Consider the following 27,205-nt stretch of genomic DNA (forward strand, 5'->3'; position numbering starts at 1 on the left):
AAAGTGAGCATACGAGTCCCTTGGCCGCCATATCGAGTGTGGGCAAAGCCCTGGAGTCTGCGCTCCTCTCAACCACATTGGGTGAAAGCGGACCAGCGGGAACCGAGTTCTCCTGCCGCCATATTGGATGTGGGCAAGCAAATCGCCCACGAGTACTTTTTCTTTCCTAAAACAAACAAACAAAAAACCATCCAGACATCCAAAACCCTTCCTTCCTTCCTTCCTTCCTTCCTTCCTTCCTTCCTTCCTTCCTTCCTTCCTTCCTTCCTTCCTTCCTTCCTTCCTTCCTTCCCTCCCTCCCTCCCTCCCTCCCTCCCTCCCTCCTTCCTTTCTTCCTTCCTTCCTTCCTTCCTCCCTCTCTCCCTCTCTCCCTCTCTATTTTTTTTTCTATTTTACATTATGGAAACCCCAAGATTTTCTTCTGGATTGCACTAAAGCCTACAACCCGCAAATAAGAAGCAGATAGGAAGCCCAGGGCTCTTAGGTCTATACTCCTGAATTAAAGAGTAGGGCTAGACAGAAGATATTTGAATTTCAGCCTTACAGAAATAGGGGTACTGCGAAACTCTTATGAAGAACCACGATCCATTTGCTTTTACAGTTTTGTGGATGGTGGTAGAGATAGGATCAGCAATAAGGTAGTTGTCTCCTTGATGTGGTATGGCATTGGTAACCAAACACATTAATAAGTGAAAACAGCCAGACATTATGCAGAGACGAAGACATACTCAGTCCTAAGGGACGTCTCTGTCAAATCCCTCCCCTCATGACTGGAGGGGGCGGCAGGCACAGAAAAGGAGGAAGAAAGTGTGTAAGAGCCTAGTGGGAAGGAGACCACCAAAGAATCAAGGCTCTCTCTGCTCATACAAACCCAAGAGACTGAGGCAGCATGCCCAGGGCCTGCCTAACTTCCAAATTAGTGTTTTTATGGGATTCCTGAGTATGCAAACAAATGGATTTCTGATTTTTGTTCCTTCTCTTGGGTTCTTTTCTTCTGTTGGTTTTGTTCAGTACGGATGTGCCAGTTTTCTTTTATTATATTTTATTATTATCCCTTAGAAACCTGTTTGTTTTCTAACGAGAGACAAAAGGAGGCAGGACCCAGATGGGGAGCAACTGGAAGGAGACAAGGGAAAAACATAACATATGATATGTGAGGTGGAAAAAATCCATTTTCAGTACAAGGTGGGGGAAAGGCTAGGTGAAAAAAGGAAGGAATAGTTAAAGTACTTGAATATTAAACCTATTCAAGACAAATATAAAAATTAATTTTGGTCATACAGACTGATCTTAATAAAATAATGTATGGACATTCTTTTGCTAAAAATTTTCATTTTGTTTTTCTTGTACCCTCCAGAAGCTGTCCATCTCTACCCAAAACTGACACATCATAGGAAATCCTACAAGAAGCCAGAGGACCAGGGTTATCCAGGGGGAAAATATGATATGGGTACACAACTGTTACTCAGATGTTAGGAGAAAAAGATATCATTTGCTAGAAAATGGAACTGGAGATCATCATAAGCCAAGCTCATAGAGACAAATATTGTGGGTTTTTTTCTAATGTGGAATACAGACCTAAAAAATAAAAACAAACAAAAAACCCAAACTTGGGCCAACTGCCAAAACTCTATCTAGATCAGTGCCTAGCCCAGTCATCAGAGAGGATTCCTTCTGCGGCTGATGGGAGCAGATGTAAAAACCCATAGTCAAACATCAGACAGAGAAAGAGAGCCCGAACTGGAGGTCTCCATAGATCTCTCCCTTCAGAGCTTAGAAAAGTAATTGCAGGGGTGGAGGAGGCCAGGAGAACATGGCTCACTGAATCAACTAAACAGGCTCAGGGGGACTCACAGAGACTGAAGCAGCAAGCATAGAGCCTACGAGGTCCTCTGCATGTATGTTGTTAGGTTGGTGTTTTTGTGAGGCTCCTAGCAGTAGGAGTTGGGGAATATCTGACCCTTTTCCTGCTACTGGGTTGCCTTGAACAACCTTGATAAGTGGATCTGTGCCTATTCTTACTGAATCTTGCTATGCTTTATATCCCTGGGAGGTGCTTTCTTATTCTGAATGGAAATGGAGGAGTGGATGGCAGGAGAGGGGAGTTAGGGGGAGAATGGAAGGAGTGGAAAGACGGGGAGCTGTGGTTCAAATATATTGTATGAAAGCGTAAATAATAATAAAAAACCAGGGAGAGACACTATTTGGAAAGAGGAACAGAGTATAATAGGGTAAAAGTTTCTCCATTTTGTCTCAGCTGAAGCCATCTTTGGTTTCTACTCTCTCCTTGAAAAGTCCCATTGGAAAGCATCCAATCCTGTTGTAGAAACTCAGGGTCAAAACTCAGGGTCTATTTGGAAAGAGGAAGAGAGTATAATAGGGTAAAAGTTTCTCCATTTTGTCTCAGCTGAAGCCATCTTTGGTTTCTACTCTCTCCTTGAAAAGTCCCATTGGAAAGCATCCAATCCTGTTGTAGAAACTCAGGGTCAAAATGCTCCAGCAAACTGCATATTCTTAGCTCTTGTTAAACTGCTTGCTTCCCCCTGCAACTGCCAAACAGTATGTAGTTTTTCTGTGTTCTTGGTCTTTAAAAACTCCCTGTAATAGGCATTCGAGGCTGCTCTGAGAGAAGTGTTTCTCTCCAGGAAGTCCCTTCCTGCTTAATACAGACCCTCAGTTTGAACTTTGGTCAAGCTGAGGACCACTGATGTAGCAGTGACTTTGTACTTGAGAATGGGTTAGCACCCTGGAAAAATTCAGAAATATTCTAAATTCTAAAGAGAGGGAGGTCTTTGTCTCTCCACGCTAACAGAGAACTGCTGAGAACTGCGCCAACACAGACAATAGTGATCTCCTCCAACACCCAGAGGAGGTGCACCTCACAGACAAGGCTGCATACCTTCCTGCCTGTGTCTCATAGTTTAAACTGAGACTTTGTCTCATGTCTATAAACTGTAAAGGCTACAAGTACACTAGAAAAAAGGACTGAGTTATTTTTTCTCCCCAGTGACAAAACTATGAATAAATCCATTTCCCTTTACCAATTTGTTTCCTCATTTCTTTTGAAATGCAGAGAAACCAAGATGATAGGTTTGTGGACCCAAGGATGAATTTGGTTGAGAGGAGACGTGAATAATATCAAAGATCATGCTATTCAAACATGTTACTCATACATGAAGATGCCAATATAAACCTCAGTATTTTCTTCAAGGACTATATGCTATAAAGGGGCAGGGGCGGCAGGGCCATTGAAATGTTGGTAAATCATTTACCACTAAGCCTGACAATCAGAGTCCAACACCCCAGGATCTACAGAGGAGAAAGCCAGCTCCTACAAGTTGTCCTTTGACTTCCACACAGAGGTTGTGGTACACATTTGAACTATTGAAGATGATTCAAAAATAGTATTGTCAAATGGGTAGAGTGGCATATATACAAGGGCAGACTCATCTGCATGATGAGTTCAAGGTCAGCTTGGAATACATAAGACCCTATCTCAGATTTTTTTTTAAAAAAAGAAAAACAAAAAGATGTAGGACTATCCAGTTTATTTAATAAAACTGAATGCCAAACATTGTGTGAGACATGATCATACTAACATCTTCACCAAATTCTGTATTTTATTAGGTATTTCTCAACCAGAGACATTGAAGTTTCATTCACCCTGGGCAAATGAAGAATAGTCTCTTTATCCCTTTTGTTTTTGTTGTTGTCATTGCTTTTTGTTGGTTTTGTTTTGTTTTGTTTTCCAAGACAGGGTATCTCTGTATAGCCCTGTCTTGGAAATTACTCTGTAGACCAGGCTGGCCTCAAACACAGAGATCCACCTATTTCTGTCTCCCAAGTGCTGGGATTACAGGTGTGTGTCACCACAGCCTGACCCTTTTATGTTTTTCAAAACACTAATTTATTTAAGCTGGGCTATGTATTTAATGCTAAATACTAGGGTCTGATTCCCTCAGGGATGAGGAAACCCTGTCAAAAACCCCTTGTTATAACTCGCCATGTTCTACCTTGTCTGCTCTTACTCTGACAGTCCAGCCCTCATGATCAGTTCTCACAGTCCCTTATCCCATGGTGTCTTTTCTCTTTACCTCTCTGTTCTTCCCTCCTCGTGGTCCCTGCCTCAGATCCTCATGTACACCAAGTGATGCTATGTAACCCTGATCCTTAATTTAAAACTATTGATTACATTAAAATGTCTACAGCCTATAGCTGGGTAGAAGAGAGGTAGGTGACCCTTCAGTTTTATGGGCTTGGGACACATGTTATGTGTCCTTTATCTGGGAATTAAATGATCTCAGGTGGGGTAGAACTCCCCAATTCTATTTACCAGTCTACAGAGCAAGTTCCAGGACAGCCAGGGCTATACAGAGAAAACCTGTCTTGGGGCAGGGTGAGAAAATGTATTTTTTGTACCTCTCCTTATGCATGCACAGCACAACATGTGTGTAGAAATTAAATTAGAGGACAACTTTCAGAGCTGGTTCTCTCCTTCTACCATGTGGGTTTCAGAGTTGAAACTCAAGTCTGAGTCGGGCGTGGTGGCGCATGCCTGTAGTCCCAGCACCTGTGAGGCAGAGGCAGACGGATTTCTGAGTTCCAGGCCAGCCTGGTCTACAGAGTGAGTTCCAGGACAGCCAGGGCTATACAGAGAAACCCTGTCTCAGAAAACCAAAAAGAAAAAAAAAAAAAAAGAAAAAAGAAAAAAAGAAAAAAGAACCTCAAGCCTGTAAGGTTTGAAGTCAGTGCCCTAACCCACTGGTTCACCAATCTTTTAATCCCATTTGTTAAGCCACAGGGACACAATAAGAGTCACAGCCAGAAAAGATTAAAATCTCCTACATGCTTTATTGGACTTCAAAGAATCTTATGAAAATAACACAGAAAAACCCATGTGAGGGTGTCCAGGGGGCACCAAGGCAGTCTACAGCCTAGCACCCACCTAAGACCAGCCCCAGCTGCACCCAACCCAGGCCCAAATTAGGAACTCAGGGTAAAGGCATGACAGAATGGGGCAGAGGGAAAAATACCTTTACAGCCATAGCAAAAACAGGTAAAGGAGAGCGTTGTCTGGAAGGTGGGAGGCGTGGGGGAGAAGTGGTCACACAGCAGCCTTCACATACAGTCCGTCTTCCTTCCCCACCCCGTCCCCAGACCAACTGTGGCCCAGGCTGTGCAGTAATACGAAAATGGAGTCTGACAAAGGGAGGATGCTGTGCAGGCACTTGGGAAATTCAGGAGATTTATTTTTTATTTTTATTTTTATTTTTATTTTTTACTTTAAAACTGTTTGTCTTTTGGTTCAAATACAACATCCTTGCCCAGGGCTCCACAAGAGCCCTGTGTCATGACTGTGGCTCCCATAGCCAAGGGAGCCAGTTGTCCTGAGCCCCAGTAGTATTGACACTTGAGGAGCTTCAGGGCAGCACCTCTTAAGAGATACACTCCTACAATATAGGGGAGCCGAGGTAAGAGGAAGGCAGATGTGGGCAGGGCAAGAGAGAAATGGCAACTGCCTTAGAGCCCACAGCTTTGGCATCTACTCATCCTCCAACGAAGAGAAGTCTCTCCCAACAATCACAAGCCTGGTCTCTCTTTAAAACTCTGCTGACTTGTTCCCTGGGAGTTGGTTCTACTCCCTGAATGGAGCCCTGGAGGTCCAAAGGAGCTCCAGGATGAGGTTCCCTCCGGTCCACCACACTTCCATAGAACAAACCCAGAGATCAGGACCTTGGCCCAGTCTGGAGTAAGCAGAATGATTGTGAGTAGGATGAATAGATCTGAGGTACAGGTGTCAGAAGTTACTCCTCCTATCTTCCCCACAACTGCTAGGAACGTTGGGGAGTAATGGGAGAGGAGCCTGAAAGCAGGAGACAGAAACAAAAACCAAACCTCAAAACTGGGACAGCGGAGACAAAAGCTGGACCCCAAAAGTGGAGTGGGAATTGAGGGGACAGCAACTAAGACATGCACTGAAGTGGAGAGGATGTGACAGCAGCAGTCCATGGTTGGAAGGGTTTCCGGACAGGCAGGCCATGGTGGTCAGTTAATAAATAATGATGAAGGACCAAGGATGAGCGGGGCAGGTATGTACAGTGCCCAGGCCCTTGGGCCAGCCCCTCTGTGCCCCACTCTAGGGGTCAGATATCTCAAAGGAAGGAAGGGAGGTGAAGGCAGAAGACCCAGGGAAGGACAGGCTGTCTCAACACTACTACCCTATTCTACCTACTTCTTAAGAGGCTTCTTAAAAATTTTGAGGGGAAACTTCTTCCTGCCTGGACTAGAGTCTGTCTCCTCACCAATAGAACCATTATCCTCCTCAGCCACAGCCTTCTTGCCAGCCAAGTGGGGAATTCGTGTGTTTCGGCTACCCTGCAGAGCTCGGTTGTCCCCAACTGGAGATGGTGTGTCTGGGTCTGGGGAACTGGGGCTATGAGAATGGGAAGAATCCAAAAGTGGGGAACCACCAGGTGGGACTGAGGGGTTCAGCTCCATCAGGCTATGGGCCTTGTCTAGGCCATGATTCAGCGCCAGTAATGTCTTCTTGGCCAGAGCAGGGCTGTCAGGCAGCTTCTCCCCCAGAGATCCTGGATGGACCCCCTCAATCAGCCGATGGCTGCCATTGGAAGGCACGGCATTGAGAGCCTCATCTGCAGCACGGCCCATCTGAGGAGGCTTGGGGGCCACACGCTGGCGATCACTCATGTGGAGGGAGGACTCCGAATCGGAATGGGTCAAATCCCTGGAGATATAGGACAAAGAAGAAAAAGAAACATAGAATACAGGGAAATGGAAAAAGGTGCAGAAGAAAGAGGGAAAATGTTGAGAAGGCAAAGATAGGCATAAAAATGAAGAGAAAGAAACAGATAGCAGGGAAAAGAGGATAGAAAGGAAAGAAGAATGAGTAATGAGAGTTGAGCAAATCATCAGGTAAGAGGGGACAGGTTAGGAAACAGGGACAGGTTGGAGAAGAAAAGGAGGAAAATAGGTTTATAAAGAAAAGAGGGTAGAAATAGGAGAAAGGGAACAATAATGAGAAGAGACAAACAAAAAGAAATAAAAACAAATGTCATTATATAGCATCATCATCAGGCAAATAGCTTTGCAATGGCTGGCCCTGATCCCTGCTGAATCCCAAGGTGCTACACTGATATAAACCATAGGCTCAAATTCCATAGGCATCCTCTTTAATAATCCGCCTTCCCATGGCTGCCAAAGTTTCTTAGGACTCAACCCTAAGCTACCATAGAAGCTGCATGTTGCTCCAAATCATGTTTTCCATGCCTCCCCCAACACACACGTACTCTACCACACCTGGGATACATGCAGTCTGGGCCAGGATCCAAAGAACAGAACATGCAGTCAGCAGGCCTGACCAAGGCTGGGGAGGAGATGGTTAGAACAGCCTTGCAAACAATCCCCTCATTCATCCCAAAGGCCAAGATGTTGCCTCTTCCTACCGTCTTACAGAATTTATAAGTGGACACTTATAGAAGTTCTGCAAAATTAAAATTAAAAAAAGGAAGTGCAGGGTTTGTTTCAGAGCTCTGCTGTCAGGGAGAATGTAGAGAGGCATAGGAAGATAGAACACTGGCCTCTAAGGTACTGGGGTTGAGAAGAACTCTAGACCCTTCTGTGTGATCTTAGGTAAGTCATTTAACTTTGCTGAGCTACAATTTTTACCCAATAAAGATGGTATTAAACTAGTTATTTACAAGACTGTCCGAAAGAACAAAATCTTAACAAAGCACTTGCAAAACTGCAAAGTATTGCAGAAGTAAAGGCAATGAACCCAGCCAACCTGGAAGGCCAATATGAAGAGCAGTCACGAGAGGCTTTCTTGGAAGGTCTGAATTGTAGGGTCATGCCATTATACATTGGACATACACAGAGTCTAGTTCAGGGACTAAAAACCCTTTAAGGGCTTGGCCAAGCCTAAGAAGTCCATAAACCAACCCCAGATGCTATAGCTCCTTTCTTTACAATGAAGAGGTGTCTATTAGGGTCCCCCTATCAATATTAAAACTCTCCTTCACTTTCCCAGAGGCCTGAAAGCCCACTACAAAGGCAGAGGGGAAGGTCAAAGGAAAGGTACAAACCTCTAAGTTAGAAGGAAAGAAAACACAGGACTAGATAAGGAAGCTGAGGGTCAAGGTTAGGAAGGGTGCCAGCCTCCTGAAACATCCAAAAGGGGTTGGCTCACAGCTAGTATAGGTTTCTTTCTCAGGGAACAACTAACTAGTAGCAACTCCACGGCCAGTTGACCTTCCAAGGGCTTGGTAACTGAAAGAAGACAATGCTAGCTCCAATTCTACTTCTAAAGACACTGTTTCAGCCACATGATCTGGTCTTATAAATACTCAGGCTCCCACTTGTCCTCATATATCTGACACCGGTCCTTGCTTCTATCTAAATGTGTCTTCACCAAGTGCACATCTGTAATTCTAGTACTTGGAGGGCTAAGGCAGAAAACTGCCCTAAACCCGAGGCTGGGTGGATATGGTACCACACCTCTACTCCCAACAATTGGGAAGTAGAAACAGGGGGAGCATAAAGTCAAGATTACCCTTAGCTACAGAGCAGGTTTGAGGCCAGCCAGGCCTACACCTTAAACATTTGAAAAATGTCCTTGTTTCTCTAAGCACATAACAATCCTCCACATAAACACATATCACTAAGAAAATTCCAAGATATTCCAAGAATCCACACTAAAAGTGGAAGCTTTTTTAAACTGAGGAGGCAAGAGCCTAGGAATTTCTACCTTCATACACCAAGGAAAAGATCTTCATACACCAAGGAAAGGATATGAACTTCCCAGCCTCACTTTTTCTGACCCATAGTCCTGAACTTGCTCTTGAGTTTTATCCTTCCATGTCTCCCTCATCAGTTAAAAGCTAAGAATCCCACAAAAAGATAAGGATCTAGGAGAAAGCCTTAGTAGATAAAAGAGGGGAAATGCCCATTACAGTATATTCGCCTTCCCTCCCTGAATTTCTGAGACCTTTTAGGCCAGAGCTATCCCCCCACAAGGCTAAGCTGCCTTGAACTCCCATCCCAAACTACTAACCTTACTAGAGAGCCTGTTTGCCTTTAGAGATGATCCTCTGGTGCATGGTGCAAAAGAAAATTAAGCAGTGAACAGGCCAGGTGAATGCAGGTACTGCCCACCCTTCCTCCCCACTGCCCTGGGGTTAGGCCTCTGAGCATGGAATCCCAGAAACCCCTAACTTCCCCGAACCATCCAAGTCCTCTCCATAAGTACTGGGAGGAGCAGTCTCTCTTCCCACACTTGCAGAAGAAAATGATGACGTGAGTGAACATGGGCAACCCTGCTCAGTAATAGTCCTAGTAAGGACAGTCCCTTTGTGGAAGCTAAAGGGACATCTCTCAAGGATAACTATCCAGGTTCATGAAGCAGAGGCAGAGAGACGAGGCTGAATCAAAAGCAATCAACAGAGTAAGCAGGCTGCAGCTTGGCGACCAGGACCAAGCCATAGTCACAATTTCAGTGATGAGAGCTACTTCCAAAGGTGAGATCCTTCTTAGTCCTAAGCTTGTTCCATATAAGATCAACCTCTGATCCTTGCCTAACATTTTGATATATTAGCAGGGAAAGGCAATGAGTTGCCAAACCAGGCTGAGGAGAAATTCAGCTCTTTGAAGTCACTTACTAAGACCTTTCAGAAGAACAAACATTTTGAATGAAGAGTCTGTGCTCTGCTCTAAGTATCTCTGCAGCCTGAAAAAAATGATCCTTCCAGGGCCTTAACTGCCTACTCTAACAAATAAGTATTTTAATTCCTGCTTAATTTTTCTTGTCCCAAATTTCCAAGTCTGTATACCTTTTCCTGTACTGTAATTCCATGAAGCTGTACTCATTTACTCAGTCAAGCTAGATACCTAGGTATCAAACTAGATTCTTCTTTCTGTACCTTGTGGCCAGTTAAAAGTGAAATCTTCTCAAGCCAAGGCCTCAGTACCTCCCCAAGTGTGCTATACTGCAGTGCCTCAAATTCCTTAGTCTTCCTAGCCTTTCTGCATACAGGCCACTAAAATGTTATTTATAAAATGTAAAGATTTTAATCCTTATTTTATTACACTTATTTATTCTGTGTGTTTACACACATGCACATGGCACAGATGCAGAGGTCAGAGGGCAACTTCCAGGAGTTGGCTCTTTCCTTCTACCATGTGAGCTCTTGGGTTCAACTCAGGTCATCAAGCTTATCAGCAAGCACTTGTAGCTACCCCAAGTCCTCAAAAATGGAAGTATAGCCAAGTCGCTTTCATTCAGAAACCCTTGTATGGTGGTCCATTTCTAAAATGATAAAGGCCAAACCAATAGCCTTTCTGACATTTGCATCCTTCTGACCTCATTGGCCACTCCTTCTCCAACACATATGCAGTGTTTTCACTTCAAATATATCATATGTTCTTGCACCTCCATTCCTCTGCACAAAACATTTCCTCAAGCCAAAACACCCGTTTTCTTTCTCTATGTACAGGGCCTCAACAAAAATTTCATCTCTTTTGTAAAGCACTCCACCTAGGTACACCCTGTTAGTCACTCCTCCTTCCTCAGGACCCCAGAGCACTTAGGAACTTGTTGCAGTTTATTTGTGTGCCTTTTCCAAGCAAGACATAGGTCATGGAGACTGGGATTGAATCTTACCATCTATCACCCCATATTCAGAAGTGCCACGCACCGAATATATGTTTTAGGAATAAAGGAAATGAAATGACTGATCTAAAAGTGCATAATTTAAACAAGTGATATAGGATCATGAGGGAAGAGGACTGTTACTCATTTTCAGAGAAAACCCCAAACAGCAAAGGGAAGACAGGTGTAGGAAATTAAGCTGACCTAAATAAGGAATCTTCTCAACTGAGAAAGGAAAGGACAGGGAAAGATTCCCCACCATACCTCCCAGAGATGAACAAGCAGCAGCAGGCAGCAGGCAGAGGAAGGGAAGGAAGAAAGAGAAGAGAGATAGCTGATACCCCAAGCTCTCTGATTGCCCAGACATCACAGCGATGTTGTCAGAAGGGGTTGGGTCAGGGTAGGGATCCATCTGGAGGAAATAGGAAGTACTGTGGTGATAATAAACAGGGTGAACATGGACGGTGTTGATGGTTGTGGTGGTAGTGGAGGTGGTGGTGGTAGCGATGGTGGTAGTGGAAGAGGAGCAGGAAGAAGAAGCAGAGGCAGATGGAGGGCTGGTCCCGTGGCCTTCAGAAGTGAAAGACTGTCCAGATGAAAGGCTACGCATTCGCCGCAGAGATACCCGGCTCGTCAAGAAGTGGCCAGCCTCACCCTCTACCAACCTCTGAGATCCCAGGCCAAGCTGTGGCTCCGTCAGGCGCTGTCGGACACTGCTCTGCAGGCTGGGGGCTGCAAGGAGAATAAAGAGAAAATAAGGACTGGGCACCCAAGTTGGGAGCAGACAAGCAGGTACCCATAAAGATGTGCCTGCTAGACACCTCTCTGGACCTTTGATACCCAAGGACAACACCCCCAGAACCCCGCCCCCCCCCCATGGGACCTGAAAGGATGGGAAATTGTAGATAAGGGGCCTGGGGCAATTTTAGTGGCAACTTCAGTAGAAGGAGACCTAAGGCCAATGTCACTATGAAGGGAAGTCGCAAGGCAGTTAGTGGGAGGACACAGGCAGGACAGTAGAGGAGGGACTAGGAGCAAGGTCCGGGAGAGCACCAAGAACCAGCCTTTCTTTTTAGCCAACCTCAGAAAATAATTCACAACACAGACAAGGACTTGTACACAAGCATGTTCATTGAATTATTATTAATTGTTGCATGGAAGCATGCATAAAGGCAGAGTAATGAAAAAAATAAGAATCTATTTTCCGGTAGGTAACAGAAATATTAAAAGTGATACTTATAAAAAAGATTTTAATAACATGAAAGACACTTATTAAAATATTCTGGAGCTGGGTGTGATGGGACATAACTGTAAATCTCAGCACTTGACAGACTGCGGAAGGAAGATTATGAGTTAGAAGCCAGCAGACAATAAAGTGAACTACAGGCTAGGCTAAGCTATATAGTAAGACTCTGTTTTAGAGAAATAAACAGGGCTGGAGAGATGGCTCAGCAGGTAAGAGCACTGACTGCTCTTCTGAAGGTCCTGAGTTCAATCCCCAGCAACCACATGGTGGCTCACAACCATCTGTAATGAGATCTAACGCCCTCTTCTGGTGTGTCTGAAGGCAGCCTCAGTGTACTTACATATAATAAGTAAAAATAAATAAATAAATAAATAAATAAATAAATAAATAATTTAAAAAGAAAAATAAACAAACAAAAAGTTCCAAGAGATGAAGAAAGATGAAGTATTTTATGATCTAGCCTTGAACTTTGGAACATGAAACGCTAGAGTTTGAACCCAAGCCTTTCTACTCCTAGCTGGGACACTAAGCCATTTCCATTAAAATCTACCTTTGTAAAATCCTGAGGGGTTGTTCTGAGACTTCTACATAGTGACTCCGAAATACCATATGGGTCGTTATATGTAATAAATCCAAAGTCAACTTATACACATACACATAATTTCAAATAAAAGTAAAATCTTTGTTTAAGTTGACAAAAAAATGCATGAAAAAGTATCCAGATGCAATGAGGCTTTGCGTGCCTTTCTAATGCTACTGTTCATGCTTCCCTCCCTTTCCAGATTTCCTCTAATATGTACATAAACAATGGTGGCCTAAATCAGTGCTGCAAACCAGACTCTTGTAAGATAATTATCACTCTGACCTGGCACCAGGTAACCTAGGGATGTGCCAGAGAATGTTTTTAGGCTCAATCCCAGCTCCAACTTAAAAATCAAAAAGACATTTATTCCTTAAAAGTTAGAGAAAGTCAGAGGTACTAGGGTGGCAGAGCTGTATAAGGCCGAGCCACGGAGAGAACACAATCCTATAGTGACGGAGAGTTAGGCAGCAGGGCTTCTACAGCTGGCAGCTTTCAAAGCATAAAATGCTTGAAAGAAAAGAAGCCTTTAATAGGAAGGGAAGGAGAGAAAAAGAAAGTAGAAATGGGGAGAAAAGGGAAGAAACATGAAGAAGAAACCAAGAGGAAAGTTCTTTTCCTTGTTTTCCCTCCCAGGCCAGCGGGAAGAAGGTCCGCTACTAGCAGGCCATTCGTGTGGCTGGGCTGAAGGGAAAAGCCCAAGCTATTCATCACCATGGATGTCTTCTCTCCAGCTCTCAGATGAACAGGCTGATTCTTCTCACCTCCGGACCCCTCCCTTCAGTTAGTAAGGACAGTGCTGAGGGGACAGAGGGAGCAGGCAGGGGTGTGAGGCAGGCAACAGAAGGGGCCCATTGGATAGGAGTGTTGGTTTAGTTCCAAAATTCGGAAAAACAAAAGCCCCAAAGGGGCTCCTCAAACCCGGGTATTTCCAGAGGGACTGATCATCCGAGCCGGCGGATGTAGAGCAGAGAGAGCGGTCACTGAACCTACGCCCCATCAGCCAGGCAGCATCTAGGGTCAACAGCCAGGCCAAAAGGAGAAGAGAATCTGATTTATGAAGGGTTTTGGCCTGTCTATCAATGGGATACAGCAAGATCTGGGGACAGGGAATGCATAGCTCAGAGCTAATGAAGCTTCTTCCTAACCTAGAGAACATAGGAGCCTTTAGATCAATAAGTTAGGATCCAGATTTGCCTATTAATGATCCAAACCTTGTCAAGCCTTTGACTAAAGACCTAGCAAGATATCAGATCAAGCAAGGCATGGTGGCACACACCTTTGATTCCAGCATTTGGGAGGCAGGGGCAGGTAGATCTCATGAGTTTGAGGCCAGCATGGTGTTCTGGCCAGCCAGGGCTAAAGAGAGAGTTAGGCCAGCCAAAGTAACATAGTGAAATCCTGTCTCAAAAAACCAAAACCAAAACAAAAAAGATATGACATCAAGGAGACAAAGAGGCTTGGCCAGGGGCAAAGTACTATTGAAAAATTTTACATGGTCTTACATGTCTATAATTTTACTACTTGGTAGGCTGGGAAGTAGGAAAATTATCAAAAGTTCAAGGTTAGCCTGGACTTTATAGCAAGATCCAGGCTCAGCCCCTTAAAAAGAACATTTACAAATAAACTTCTGTCTGAATTATGAATTCAGCCTGATTAAAGAACTTAGCCTTCAGGGCAGGCAGGGGAATGAGACCCTAAACCAGCCCTTCAATCCCCTCTGTGCTGGTATGGTATGGGCTCAAGATAACACCTTTACCACTGATATGCCTAATTTATTTAGCTAAATTAATCTCCTATCCAAATAAAAATTTAGCCATGGACCAGAAGGGAATCACTAAAGCATTCCCACAGAATGCCATCCCTTTAGCTCTCTTCTATAAAGTTCTCATCACCTTTGGGGAAAATAAGAAAGAACCAGGACAGTGATGGGAGCAGGGGAGTCCAAGTTCAGTGGACAGCCAGACACACTTGTAAGGGATTCTCTCCTGAGCAAGAATGCCTTCCAGCTCAGAGGCTTTAGGGATGGAACACTTAAAGGACTGCTACTATATGGGCTTCTCACACAGAAAGGGAAGGAAAAAAGACATCATTCTATTCACCTGCTTTAGTAATTAGGAACAAGAAACATAAAGTGAAAATAAATAAACACAAATAGTCCAAATGAATATTATTTCATACAATAAATAAAAAGTTTCTAAAGATTATTTTTTAATAAAGGTAGACAACATGGGGAAGAAAAAAGGAGGACTAAACAGAAAAACAGAGTAAAGAAAGATACACACAGATACAGGACAGAGAGGGCATATAGCAAGGAGAAACCACCAAAAGGGCAGCTATAAAGAAATATCTTAATGCAAATTATTTTATTAACCAATGAAGGAGCTATGTCTTTCCTAGTTATCTTCCCCACCTGCTGTGGTAGATGTCTCTTCTTGCCCACCAAAGGCTACCCCTTGCTCACCCCTACAAAGAAGTCACCTACACTGCATGGACAAGGGCGACACAATCTCCTCATCCATATCATCCACATCGTCAGTCATGATGAAGTGAGCAGGGTTAGGGCGGGTGCTTCCCATCCAGCTGGGGTCAATGTTGAGAGCAGCCACCAAGGAATGGATGCCAGGGTTATTGACAATCTGGAAACCACAGAGGATCTCGATCTGCTGCCACCGGTGCAGGCGCTCCCTCAGTGCTGCAGTCACCTCACTCAGTGCTTGCCTGAAGTCAGAAGAAAGAACTGCAGGTGTGGACCGTGTGGAAGCCCCAATAAGAACAAGATCACTTTTGAGAGGAACAAACTGGGGTAGGTGTATGTATGAATAAGACCACAATAAATCATAAACTTAAGCGCAAAGTGGAAGCTGGATCAGAGCTGGGGTAGGAGACCAGAGCTGTCACTCTATTGTGAGGAGATGGGACTGGGGTTAGAAGGCCTCACATAACCTCAATCTCTAAGGATGGTATTAGCATTGCTGGAGCTGATAACTGGTGCTACTTACTTAGCAGTTAAGATTTTATGATCCACATCATCCAGGGAAGAGCTGTGGGCCACATGGAAGGTACCAAAAAGCGTGTTTCTCTTCTTTTTTATTTTCTCAGCCTGCCAAGATAAAGCCCCCAACAAAAAGACAGTATGGGTTCATGATTGGAAGAAATGAGACCTTCCCATGTCTGGGTCCCTGGCCTCCTAACACAACTTAAGCTTCACAGGAGAAGGAAGAGAAAGAGGAAAGGAGCAAAGTGAGAAGTAAGGCAAGGGGAGGAAGTGGGCAGACCTCAGGAACCTGCTAAGAAGCATGAATAAAAGGCTCCAGCCTTAGTCAAGCCCCAGAAGGACCTCTGGTCCCTTGGCAGCCTGTCTCAGCAGGAAAGCCTTCCTTCTCCCCCTCCCACTTGCTTTATCATACCCAGAAGGCAGGGCAGAGCACCCTATACCCTCAGTCCCTCCTCCACAAACTTCAGTACACTATTAAGCAGAGTACATTAGAAAAAGAAACAGACTTCACTGCCCATTTATCTCTTCACTCAAAGGGAGGGACAGGGCAAAGCAGAGATGGGGAGGGGCATAAAAAAGAAGAGGGTGTGGAGGGGAGAGGAGGGCAAAGGAAGCCCACAGGACAGCAGGCCTCACCCCCTCCTTGGCCACCAGCAGCTGCTTCTCCGCATTTTGCTTTTTGATGTTGTAGTACTGCACCTCCACCTCGTGCGTCAGCTGCAGCCACTTTTGAAGGGCCTCAGGAGCATACCATGAGCTGTGTGATTCCAGCTCCTTCTCTGCCTTCCTCAAGGCCTCCCGAACCTATGGGCAGCATGAGCATGTGAGTCTGTTTGCTAGCATTAACATCCTCTCCAACACGGCTGTGCGATGCCTCACAACTCTGAGTCCATATCTGCTTTACAATTCTTGCAAAAGGAAGAAATGACAAAGACTGTTCTCTGAATTTCACATACAAGGAAGTAAGCACAGAGAAGAAAAGCAGCCTACTTGAGATCACACTGTCAACAGTGCCAAGCAGAATGCAAATGGAGACCTTTTTTTTTTTTATTTCTCCACAACACTCTCTGCTATCACATTAGCTTATTCTCCTGGTCAAACAGCCAGTCTCAGCCAGCTTTCTTGGTCTCTTCAGGAGTCTATCTGCTACTGAATAATCTTATTGTAAATTGGGGTCTGCCTGTGGGCCTCAGGACACCACAGTGTGGGCTGGAGGGACACACAGGTAAGAGCTCACTTCCCAGCACTCACATGGCAGCTTGCAGCCATCTGTAACAACAATTCCAGGGAATCTAACACCTTCTTCTAATCTCCTTGAGCACCAGGCACACATGGGGTATACAGGCAAAGATCAAACCAAATACCCACACCCCTTAAAAAAAAACTAAATTAAAAAAAAAATCACAATGTGGTAGGCACAGCACATGGTTGAAAATCTAATTCTGAGGGATGCATAGAGGGATCAGCAGTTAAGAGTGAATAGTGTTCTTGCAGAAGACTCCGTTCCCAGCACCAAGTGAGGTAGCTCACAACTGCCTGTAACTCCATAGTCAAAGAAAGCCGACGCCCTCTTGCTCTTTCTTCCTTACCCTTATGCTTATCCTCTCTTGTCTCCCTGTCTCCCCTCTCTTCCCACTCTTCTCCCCTCTTTCCATGTGGTCATGGCCAGCTCTCACCCCTCTATCTTTTCTTCCTCTCTTCTCTGTCTCTTCTTTTCCTATTTCTCTATAATAAAGCTTTGAAACGATGGGGGGGGGGGGGGAAAGAAAGCCGATGCCTCTGGCCTCTGGCCTCTGGCCTCTGGAGGCACCTGCACACAGGTAGTTCACATACCCCAGTCATGCAGTAGTAGCTCACAACTTCCTATAAGTCCAGCTCCAAAGGGAGCCGATGCTTCTGGCTCTGTAGGCACCTGTGCACAGATTCACATACCCCAGTCCTCTGGAAGAGGAGCTTGTGCTCTTAACTACTAACCCATCTCTATAATCCTGTTTTAGTTTTTTAAGGAAAGATTCCATGAAGCTCAGGGTGGCCTTGAATTTACTAAGTAGAAAAAGTTGGTCTTGAACTTCTGCTCCTCCTGCCTCTACCTCCTCTGAGTTTTTAGATGTCAGGCATGAGCCCCTATGCCTGCTATTAATTGACTTTTTACCCAGAAATCCGCCTGCCTCTGCCTCCCAAGTGCTGGAATCAAAGGCATCTTTTCTTTTTCAACCGACTGAAGATAAACATTAATAATGGAATGTAGGATGGCTGTGGTGGTGCCCGCCAATAATCCCAATCTTCAGGAGACAGGGGCAATAAAAGCTCCCCAGTTCAAGGCCAGCCTAATCTATAAAGAAAGCTGGTATCAGAAACACCAAAAAGAATATAGCAGCCCTGTAAGCAAGACATTAAAAAAATATACAAAATTGCATATGCCAATTATTAAATTGATGGTAGTGCCTTTAATCTCAGCACTTGGGAGGTAGAGGCAGGCAGATCTCTTGAATTTGAGGCCAGCCTGGCTCACAGAGTGAATTCCAGGACATCCAGGGCTACACAGAGAAATCCTGTCTTGGAAAAAAAAGAAAAAGAAAAATATTGGTTTTAGTTTAAAAATAGTTATTTTTCATAAAATGTATAGGTTGATTGGTAAGGGATTTAATATAGCTCTTTTAATTAATAAATATTTAAATGTTTTTTCCATTTTATTTTAAGCCTATTACATATTTTTATTAACTTGACAGTCATTTGAGTAACAGGCCACCACCTTACTGAACATAAATACTCATATATTTTGTTTTGGTTTCTCAATACAGGTAGTCCTTGCTCATCTGGGACTCATGTCAGTTCTCCTACCTCACTTCCTGAGTGCTGCCATTACAGGAACGAGCTACAGTGCCTGGTTTTCATAAGGTTTATATATAAGATCCATCTTAATTTCTTATCAGTTAAAAATCAACAGTCCCATTCCCACAGAAGGCCCTAAGTGAAATCCTAGGGTGAGAGCTGATTTACATTGCTGAGTAATGATCTACTCGGTAATTTATAACTAGTTTTGTTTTTTTATTTTATTTTCCTGTTGATAATCACTTGGGTTGTTAGCTTATTTGGCTTTTTGTTCATTTGTTTGTTTGTTTTGTTTTTCCCAGACAGGGTTTCTCTGTGTAGCCCTGGCTGTCCTGGAACTCACACTGTAGACCAGGCTGGCCTCAAACTCAGAAATCCGCCTGCCTCTGCCTCCCAAGTGCTGGGATCAAAGGCATGCACCACCACCGCCCAGCTGCTTATTTGGCTTTTATGAGTAACTGTAGGGCATGTGGGACCATGCTACAGAATGAGCTCAAACTCCAGGAATCTCAGAGATTTGACAGCAGGAGTAGAGCCATTCTCTACCTGCATCTGTACCTGTTCTGGAACACTTAACTACAACACCTCAGTAAGGACTATGGGCACTTAGTCACATAGCATAACACCTGGAGTTCTTCTCCATGCTAATGAGGTATCTAGATATCCCTAAGCCTTCAGCCAATGAGCTTCCCTAACTGGGTATTCCTTCCCCATAAAAGATATATAATCTCCCGTTCTCCCCAAACATGAACAAGCAAGGGTCGTCTCAGAGAGCTGCTTCATTAAGGATCACTGCATGGAAGACCTGTGACTAAGACTCCTGAGCAAGGCTTTCTCTGCTCTAGTAAGTGTCCTTTGGTGCTGGGCACTCCCTTCTAACGAGGCCAGATCCTGTTCATCCAGGATACTGCCTTCCCACTTCCTGTCTGGTACATAGATATTCTAAGTGGAAAGGTAGACCCTGGACCCCCAGTTCCTAACTTCCTCTCTCGGTGGTATACCAACTGTGCCTGGGTACCCAGAGAGGATGGAAACCACTGTGGACTCCCCATTTCAGACTTTTCCCTGCCTTCTCCAGGTGGCCTGCTGCAGGACACAGTACAACAAGTAACACTATTATGGACGTTCTTGAATATGTATCTCTTAGTGAGCACAAACACTCATTGCTGTTGGGTATATAGTAATAAAGCATTAATGTATTAGCTTTAGTAGAAACCATCAAACAAGGCTTGGAATATAGTTCAGTGGTAGAGTACTTGCTAACATATAAAGCCTAAGTTTGATCTATAGAACTGGAGGTAGAGAAGAGGGTAGGAAAATGCTAAATAGTTTCTCACAAGGGTTGTACCTATCAATATTGCTATCAATGATGGATGACCATTTTAACTTTAGGCATTCTGGTAGCTGTGATGGTATTTCATTGTGATTTTAATTTTCACTTCCTTAATATTGCTCTCTCTCTCTCTCTCTCTCTCTCTCTCTCTCTCATATCTATATATCTATATATCTATATATCTATATCTATATATCTATATCTATATCTATATCTATATGATCATTTATTTGACTTATGAATCTCTTCTCACTTAAAAATGTAGGTTGGGGAGATGCAGAGTGTGAGAGCCTGACGGAGGAAAGGTCCAGCTCAGTGGGCCCAGGGTGGAGGTGGATTTAAGCCTAACTCTTCAGAACATAGCTTCAAAAACTGAACTGAACTGTAGTCAAAATGAGAGAACCTTGGCACTCCCTAAAACTCCTGAACCCCAAGTTCTCATGAGCAAGAGTGCAGCTGCAACTAGGAGCTAGGGAAACACTTTAAGATGGAACTCTACCCTGACCAGAAGTTTACAAGGTCCTGGCTGCCAGACTCCCCCAGAAGGAAAACAAGCTAAGACATGGTTCATCACGTGGGCACATGCTGGAGCAGGAGCTGTGACTCCTCATTTGCCCATCTGTACCTCGACCAGCTCAGTATTATATCTTGATTACCGCAAGGCCCACAGCTGACAGTCAGCAAGCTGGCTGTCCAGGCTCATGTCCAGCAACCTTTCAGAGTCTATACCCAGCTGCAGGCATACCTGCTGCTGAGTCTGCACCTCCACTCTCTGGCCTGTGGTGCCCCCACCCCCTGCCTTCCTTGAACTGAACCAAGCTTTCTGCAACACTGGAGGCTTTCCAGAGACACTTGATCTCTGTTTCTACACCTGAGTCCAAAGACACAAATGACAATGCACATAAATGGCATGGCAAATACCAGATCAGGCTCTGAGTGCTTCTCAGTCTATATCAAGAGTACTCTGAACCACAGAGCCACAATCTAGGGGCCCTTGCCTAGTGATTTCTGCCTCTATCTACACTGGCCCCTTAGTCAATGGGAAGTAGAGCTTCTAATTGAATTCTTCCCCAGGTCATCTGTAGCGCAAGCATACATTCTTTTTTTCTTTATTGATATATTTTTAATTTACATTTCAAATGATTTCCCCTTTTCTGGGTCCCCACTCCCCGCAAGTCCCATAAGCCCTCTTCCCTCCCCCTGTTCCTCCATCTACCCCTTCCCGTTTCCCTGTTCTGGAATTCCCCTATACTATTACACTGAGTCTTTCCAGAACCAGGGGCCACTCCTCCATTCTTTTTGGACATCATTTAATATGTGGATTATGTCTTGGGTATTCAGAGTCTAGGCTAATATCCACTTATCAGTGAGTGCATACCATGATTGATCTTTTGAGACTGGGTTACCTCACTTAGTATGATGTTCTCCAGCTCCATCCATTTGTCTAAGAATTTCATGAATTCATTGTTTCTAATGGCTGAATAGTACTCCATTGTGTAAATATACCACATTTTTGGTATCCATTCCTCCATTGAAGGACACCTGGCTTCTTTCCAGCTTCTGGCTACTACAAAGAGGGCTGCTATGAACATAGTGGAGCATGTGTCCTTATTGCATGCTGAAGAATCCTCTGGGTATATGCCCAGTAGTGGTATAACAGGGTCCTCAGGAAGTGTCATGCCCAGTTTTCTGAGGAACCGCCAGACTGATTTCCAAAGTGGTTGCACCATCTTGTAATCCCACCAGCAGTGGAGGAGTGTTCCTCTTTCTCCACATCCTTGCCAACACCTGCTGTCTCCTGAGTTTTTGACCTTAGCCATTCTGACTGGTGTGAGGTGAAGCATACATTCTCTTAACTGCTAAGCCTTCTCTCCATCCCCATTGCCATTTTTACAAAATTCAAAATCATGTAAAACTAATGTAAACTAGCTTACAGGCTATGACAAAAGTTATTCTTGGGGCAAAAGTGAGCTTCCTGAGCTTACACAGGCATATCCATATGTAAAACTTACCAGCTCAATACTTAGGATTTGTTCACTTCATATAAATACCCCAATGAAAAAGGGAGGGGGGAAGAGAATCACTCTTATCTCCCATTATCTGCCATTCTTTGAAAATCATGGCAACCATTTTTTTTTTTTTATAGCTTTACCACTATCCTCACTGGTAAGTCCTGAAGCAAGATTTGAACCATATTTCAAAACGTTCACAAATGAAGCTTCCCAGCCAGACCCTGACCCTCTGCCCTTTATGCACCTCCCAAGACATCCTGTACAGACTCTCCTACCTGCTCCAGCTCCTCCTCGGCATATTTTTGGCGACTCCTCTCATTCTCAGTACCCTCCCTCAGCTCCTTCAGCCGCTGAGCTTCCTGCTTGGCAAGGTTGATCTCGTCACGCAGCTTCTTCTCCAGGTGGACCTTCTCTACTTCCACTGTTCGATGCTCCTCCTGGGCCTTGTGCAGCCTGGGGGTGGGGTGGGGGTTGGGGAACAATGTAGAGAGCTGGAGGAGATGAGGCAAAGAGGTGCCAGCCAACATGCTGTAAGTTATGGCAATAAGGAAGAAAATAGGAGCCACCAGCTCTCAGCATGTAGCCTGTCTACTCTGTTGCCTGTGTAGCCCAGAGCTAGTCAGGGCCAACAGAAACCACAGTCACTAGCTTTAAATCTTATGTTGGCCATTATTCTACTACTAGTAAACAAGACCGTGCCAGGTTACAAAGTAATTCACATTTTTTCTCTTAGCAGATAATAACATCAGCCTGGGACAGATGTGAATATGAAGACTGCTGGCATTTAGTCTAGGCTCCTCCCCACAGTTACCAGCCAGGTGTGCCTGACTTGTTATAAAAGGCCTTGCCCCTCCTCTCCTTACTCTCTTGCTCTGCCCCCTTGCTCCTGGTCCCCCTCTCTCCCCATTCCCTTCCTGCTCTCTCTCCACATTCTCAAGGCCGGCCTCCACTCCTCTACTCTTCTCTCTCTCTCTCTCTCTCTCTCTCTCTCTCTCTCTCTCTCTCTCTCTCTCTCTCTCTCTCTCTCTGCCTTTCTCTGTCCCTATTCCCTCAACTCCCTTCCCCATGCCCTGAATAAACTCTATTCTATCTGTCCTGTGGCTGGTCCCTCAGGGGGAAGGGATGACACAGCATGGGCCCACAGAGGCACCCCCTTCCCCAACACCTGACTACACATCCACCAAACACATTCCTTATCTCTTTTAAACAGTTTTTTAAAAGATTTATTTATTTATTTATTTATTTATTTATTCATTATATGTAAGTACACCGTAGCTGTCTTCAGACACACCAGAAGAGGGCATCAGAACTCATTATGGATGGTTGTGAGGCATCATGTGGTTGCTGGGATTTGAACTCATAACCTTTGGAAGAACAGTTGTTGGTGCTCTTAAATGCTGAGCCATCTCTCCAGCCCTCCTTATCTCTTTATAAAACACAACAAAGATGGAAAATAAAAGACTAGAATTCAAATCTTTGTGACTTCAAAGTACATACTTATTCTCAAATTGGAGTTATATGGATGGTTCAATAAATGTAGAAAGTCCTTAAAGATAGATAAAAAGCAAAACCTAATGGTTCAGGTGCAGGTTAGGTGATGGTAGCAGGGGAAACTTATGGAAGATGAGAAAAGAATTTTTTGGCTGGACCTCTTAGACTTACAAGCACAAGAACATACACGCCTACACACTGAAATGTATATCTAAGGAGCTGTGCTGAGCAGATCGTAAAAGATCACCTGTGGCCTCCCTCCTCCCTCCCTTTCTTCTGTACATTTTAATTCATTCTTCCATCTATCCATCTGTTCGTTTATTAAACAAGTTAATCAGGTTCCTACTAAAGATCAAGGCGTTTGCTGAGCCCTAAATACAAGAAATAAATAAAAACCTGCCCTCCTAATGGGTAGTAGTAGCACATACCTTTAATCCCAGAACTCAGGAGGCAGAGGTAGGCAGATCTCTGTGAGTCTGAGGCTAGCCTGGTCTGCAAGTGAGTCCAGGACAAACAGGACAAACAGGGCTATTTGGAAGAACCTCATTTCAAATAAAAAAAAAAAAGAAAAAGAAGAAGAAGAGAAGGAGGGGAGAAGAAGGAAGAAGAGGAGGAAGAAGAGGAAGAAGAAGAGGAAGAGGAAGAGGAAGAGGAAAAAGAGGAGGAGGAGGAGGAAGAGGAAGAGGAGGAGGAGGAGAAGGAGAAGGAGAAGAAGAAGGAGGAGGAGGAGGAAGAGGAGGAGGAGGAGAGGGAGAGGGAGAGGGGGAGGGAGAGGGGGAGGGGGAAGGGAAGAGAAGAAGAAGAAGAAGAAGAAGAAGAAGAAGAAGAAGAAGAAGAAGAAGAAGAAGAAGAAGAAGAAGAAGAAGAAGAAGAAGAAGAAGAAGAAGAAGAAAGCAGGCCAAGCAAGCTATGAAAAGCAAGCAGGTAAGCAATACCTGTTCATGGCCTCTGCATCAGCTCCTACCTCTAGGCTCCTGCCATGTATGATAAGTTTCTGTCCTCACCGCTTTTGATGAACAGTGATGTGGAAGTGTGAGCCAAATAAACCCTTTCCTCCCAAAGTTGCACAGTAATGTGGAAGTGTAAGCCAAATAAACCCTTTCTTCCCAAAGTTGCAGTTAGTCACAGTGTTTTATCACAGCAATAGTAATGCTAAAACAAGACCCAAGGGAAAGAGTTTACTAATTGCCCTGAGATGGAAAAGAACTGAGCTGTTGCCTGGTCTTCTTAAGTTAGTAGGAACCATCAAGGTATCAGGGAATAGGACATGGGGATAATGAAAAAGAGAAGAGATTTAGAGTTCTGGATTAGCCTGAGTGAGGTCCCCCGAGTTTGGTCAAAAGGAAGGGGGAGGTGAGAAAGGAGAGGGCAGAAAGTCAGAAATGAGGATGGAAGGGGGATCTGAACAGGAAAAGAAAAGGAAGAAGGAAGGAAGAGGCCAGTGAGGTTGCTCAGTGGTAAAGGTATTTGCTGCCAGGCGCACCAACTGAATAATACCAAGGCCCCCACATGGTAGAATGAGAGAAGTTATCTTCTGATCTCTACATCCACACCATGGCTTATACCTGCCTCCTCCAGCGTACACATGCGCGCGCATGTGGACACACACACACACACACACAAATGTATGTAATAAAATATTTTTAAAAGATGAGATGGCTTAGGAGTTTTAAAGGAGAGATGGCTCAGCAGTTAAAAGTACTGGCTGCTCTTCTGAAGGTCCTGAATTCAAATCTCAGCAACCACATGACAGCTCCAACCATCCATAATGAGATCTGATGCCCTCTTCTGGTGTGTCTGAAGATAGCTACTTACATTAAATAAATAAATAAATAAATAAATAAATAAATAAATAAATAAATAAATAAATAGATAGATAAATAAATAAATAAATCTTTAAAAAAAAAAAGGAAAATAAAAAGGCTGGGCATGGTGGTGTACACCTTTAATTCCAGCATTCTGGAGGTAGAGGTGGGTGGATCTCTGTGAGTTCCAGACCAACTAGGGCTATACAATGAAGCACCATTTAAAAGAAAGAAAGGAAAAGAAAAGAGAGATAGCATTTAGAATTGAGGTAGAGAAAAGTAATTGATAGGCCAGATGTGGTGCATGTGCTTATAGTCACTTGAGAGGTAGAAACACAAAGATTAATGCAAGTTCAAGACTAACCTGGTCTACATCCAAGATCCAGGCTAACTAGTGACACTACCATCACTATCATCAAAGTAGTAAAAAGAGAAAAGATAGACAATAGAATAAAAAGCCGCCCTGGGTATACTGTCTATTTAATTAAAAAGAAAGTATCAGAAAAAAGAAAAAGAAAAAAAAGCAGGGCAGTGGTGGCATACGCCTTTAATTTTAGCACTTGGGAGGCAGAGGCAGAAGGTTTCTAAATTCGAGGTCAGCTGGTCTACAGAGTGAATTCTTTTTTTTTTTTTTTTTTTTTAATGGAGTGAATTCTAGGACAGCCAGGGCTACACAGAGAAACCCTGTCTTGGAAAAAAAAAAATCAGGCCTGGTAACTAACTGCTATAAACCCCAACACTCAGAAGGTGGAGGCAGGAAGATGAGTTCAAAGTCAACTTTGGCTAAAAGAGACCTTGTCTCAAAATCAACAGAGATAAAGATGACTAAAAGGTAGATATAGAATCCCAACTTTTAAATTAAACAGCAAGACCAGACTTGTCTGTGGCCCAGGGAGGTGCTAACAGTGGGCTGGCTACCAGCAGTCTACAACAAGAACAATTTTCTACCTATTTTGTCATTGGAGGAGTTGCTTTTCCTTAGAATGGACACCAGATGGCGATACATGCATAGCTAAAAAAAACATCAGAGGTGCCATTTCCCCCATCTCAGGAGAGTCTTGCTGATGTCTACTGTCCCATGACCCAACTTCAAGAAGCTGTACCACTAGCTGTACCACTTCACTGAAACGCTGTTGTCTCCAAAACAGCCTCTCTTGAAAAAAAAAAAAACCAGTATTACCACACCTTTCTGTTACAACAAAATGTACCTACTTGTATCTCTGTAGTCTAGTGGGGACAGAGATCAATACATAATATTATGTGGAGAAATGAGCAAATAAATGTACAATTAAGCACTGTCCTGCTCCAAAGCAATCAATCAATAAGGTAGAAAATTAAGCAGCTCAAATGAAAGTCCGTGGCTCTGGCTCCAACACTTGTGTGACTAGGGACATTTCACCTGTTTCTTCATAGTAAGAAGGAAACAAAATTCTCGCCTGCCTCAAAGAATGATTTTGAAACCAGTGAGATCCTAGTTGGAATGTATATGCAGTGTTACATTTACTCACACAAACCTTTGTGGTGACAGTACCTTACAGTCTATTTCTACAGATATGCAGGACAAAGTGGCACACGGCCTCTATACTCTGTCAGAGAAGGCCATGTGTGCATATGCAGTCTAGAGGGGGTGTCTGTCTGTTGCTTGGTGCTACAGTGGTCATTAAGCTCAGGAGGATTTGGAGAGCACGGAGGGCTGGGAGCTTAAGTTTTATCCCCAAACTTGGAATGTCTCTTGCTTAGATTCTTTTGTCTTTGGAATGAAAACAGTGAATGTTTTTCAGACAAATGAAGTATGGGAATTGTTCAGACAGCAGCAGTTAGCCCCTAGTTGGCAAAGGGTACAAAAACAAGGGCCCAGCAAAGTAACCATGAATCGGCTTAGAAATCAAACTCCTCTTGCCCTCTAAAAGCCAAGCTCATAGAAATGAACCCGGTAAAGCTGCTGCTCCTGGAGAGTGTCAAAATTCATAGCTCAGGGGTTGGAAAATGGCTCAGCAGTTAGTATGTCTGCTCTACCAGAGGACCTAGGATCTGTTCTACACCCATAGGGTGGCTCACAAGTGGCTGTAACTCTAGTTCCAGGGAATCTGATGTCTGCTTCTGTGTTTACCAGGCACATGTGTAATACACATACAGACATGCAGGCAAAAGACTCAAACACATAAAAAAAAATCTTTGAAAAAAGTTCTTGTTCATTGCTGAATGTGACCTTCCTAACCTTCATTTCCCCAACTTTGACAGGTAT

At 44.0% G+C, this 27,205-nt stretch overlaps 1 protein-coding gene across 2 annotated transcripts in view; it reads right to left on the reverse strand.

Annotated features, from left to right (window-relative positions):
- Positions 1 to 4,831: 4,831 nt before the first annotated feature.
- Stim1 (stromal interaction molecule 1) overlaps positions 4,832 to 27,205 on the reverse strand; it is a 182,283-nt gene continuing 159,909 nt past the window's right edge. The window contains exons 7-13 of one of the 2 annotated variants that reach the window (XM_052156123.1): positions 21,940 to 22,117; positions 16,124 to 16,291; positions 15,492 to 15,592; positions 14,975 to 15,210; positions 13,411 to 13,503; positions 11,329 to 11,395; positions 4,832 to 6,745 (exon numbers count right to left, since the gene is read on the reverse strand). In XM_052156123.1, the coding sequence (XP_052012083.1) occupies positions 6,229 to 6,745; positions 11,329 to 11,395; positions 13,411 to 13,503; positions 14,975 to 15,210; positions 15,492 to 15,592; positions 16,124 to 16,291; positions 21,940 to 22,117 (1,360 nt within the window). In that variant the 3' untranslated portion in view covers positions 4,832 to 6,228. The remainder of the gene's footprint in view (positions 6,746 to 11,328; positions 11,396 to 13,410; positions 13,504 to 14,974; positions 15,211 to 15,491; positions 15,593 to 16,123; positions 16,292 to 21,939; positions 22,118 to 27,205) is intronic. The other variant, XM_052156124.1, reaches the window with a different exon arrangement.

The sequence above is a fragment of the Apodemus sylvaticus genome, chromosome 1 (assembly GCF_947179515.1).
Source record: "Apodemus sylvaticus chromosome 1, mApoSyl1.1, whole genome shotgun sequence".
In the NCBI taxonomy this organism is placed as follows: domain Eukaryota; kingdom Metazoa; phylum Chordata; class Mammalia; order Rodentia; family Muridae; genus Apodemus; species Apodemus sylvaticus.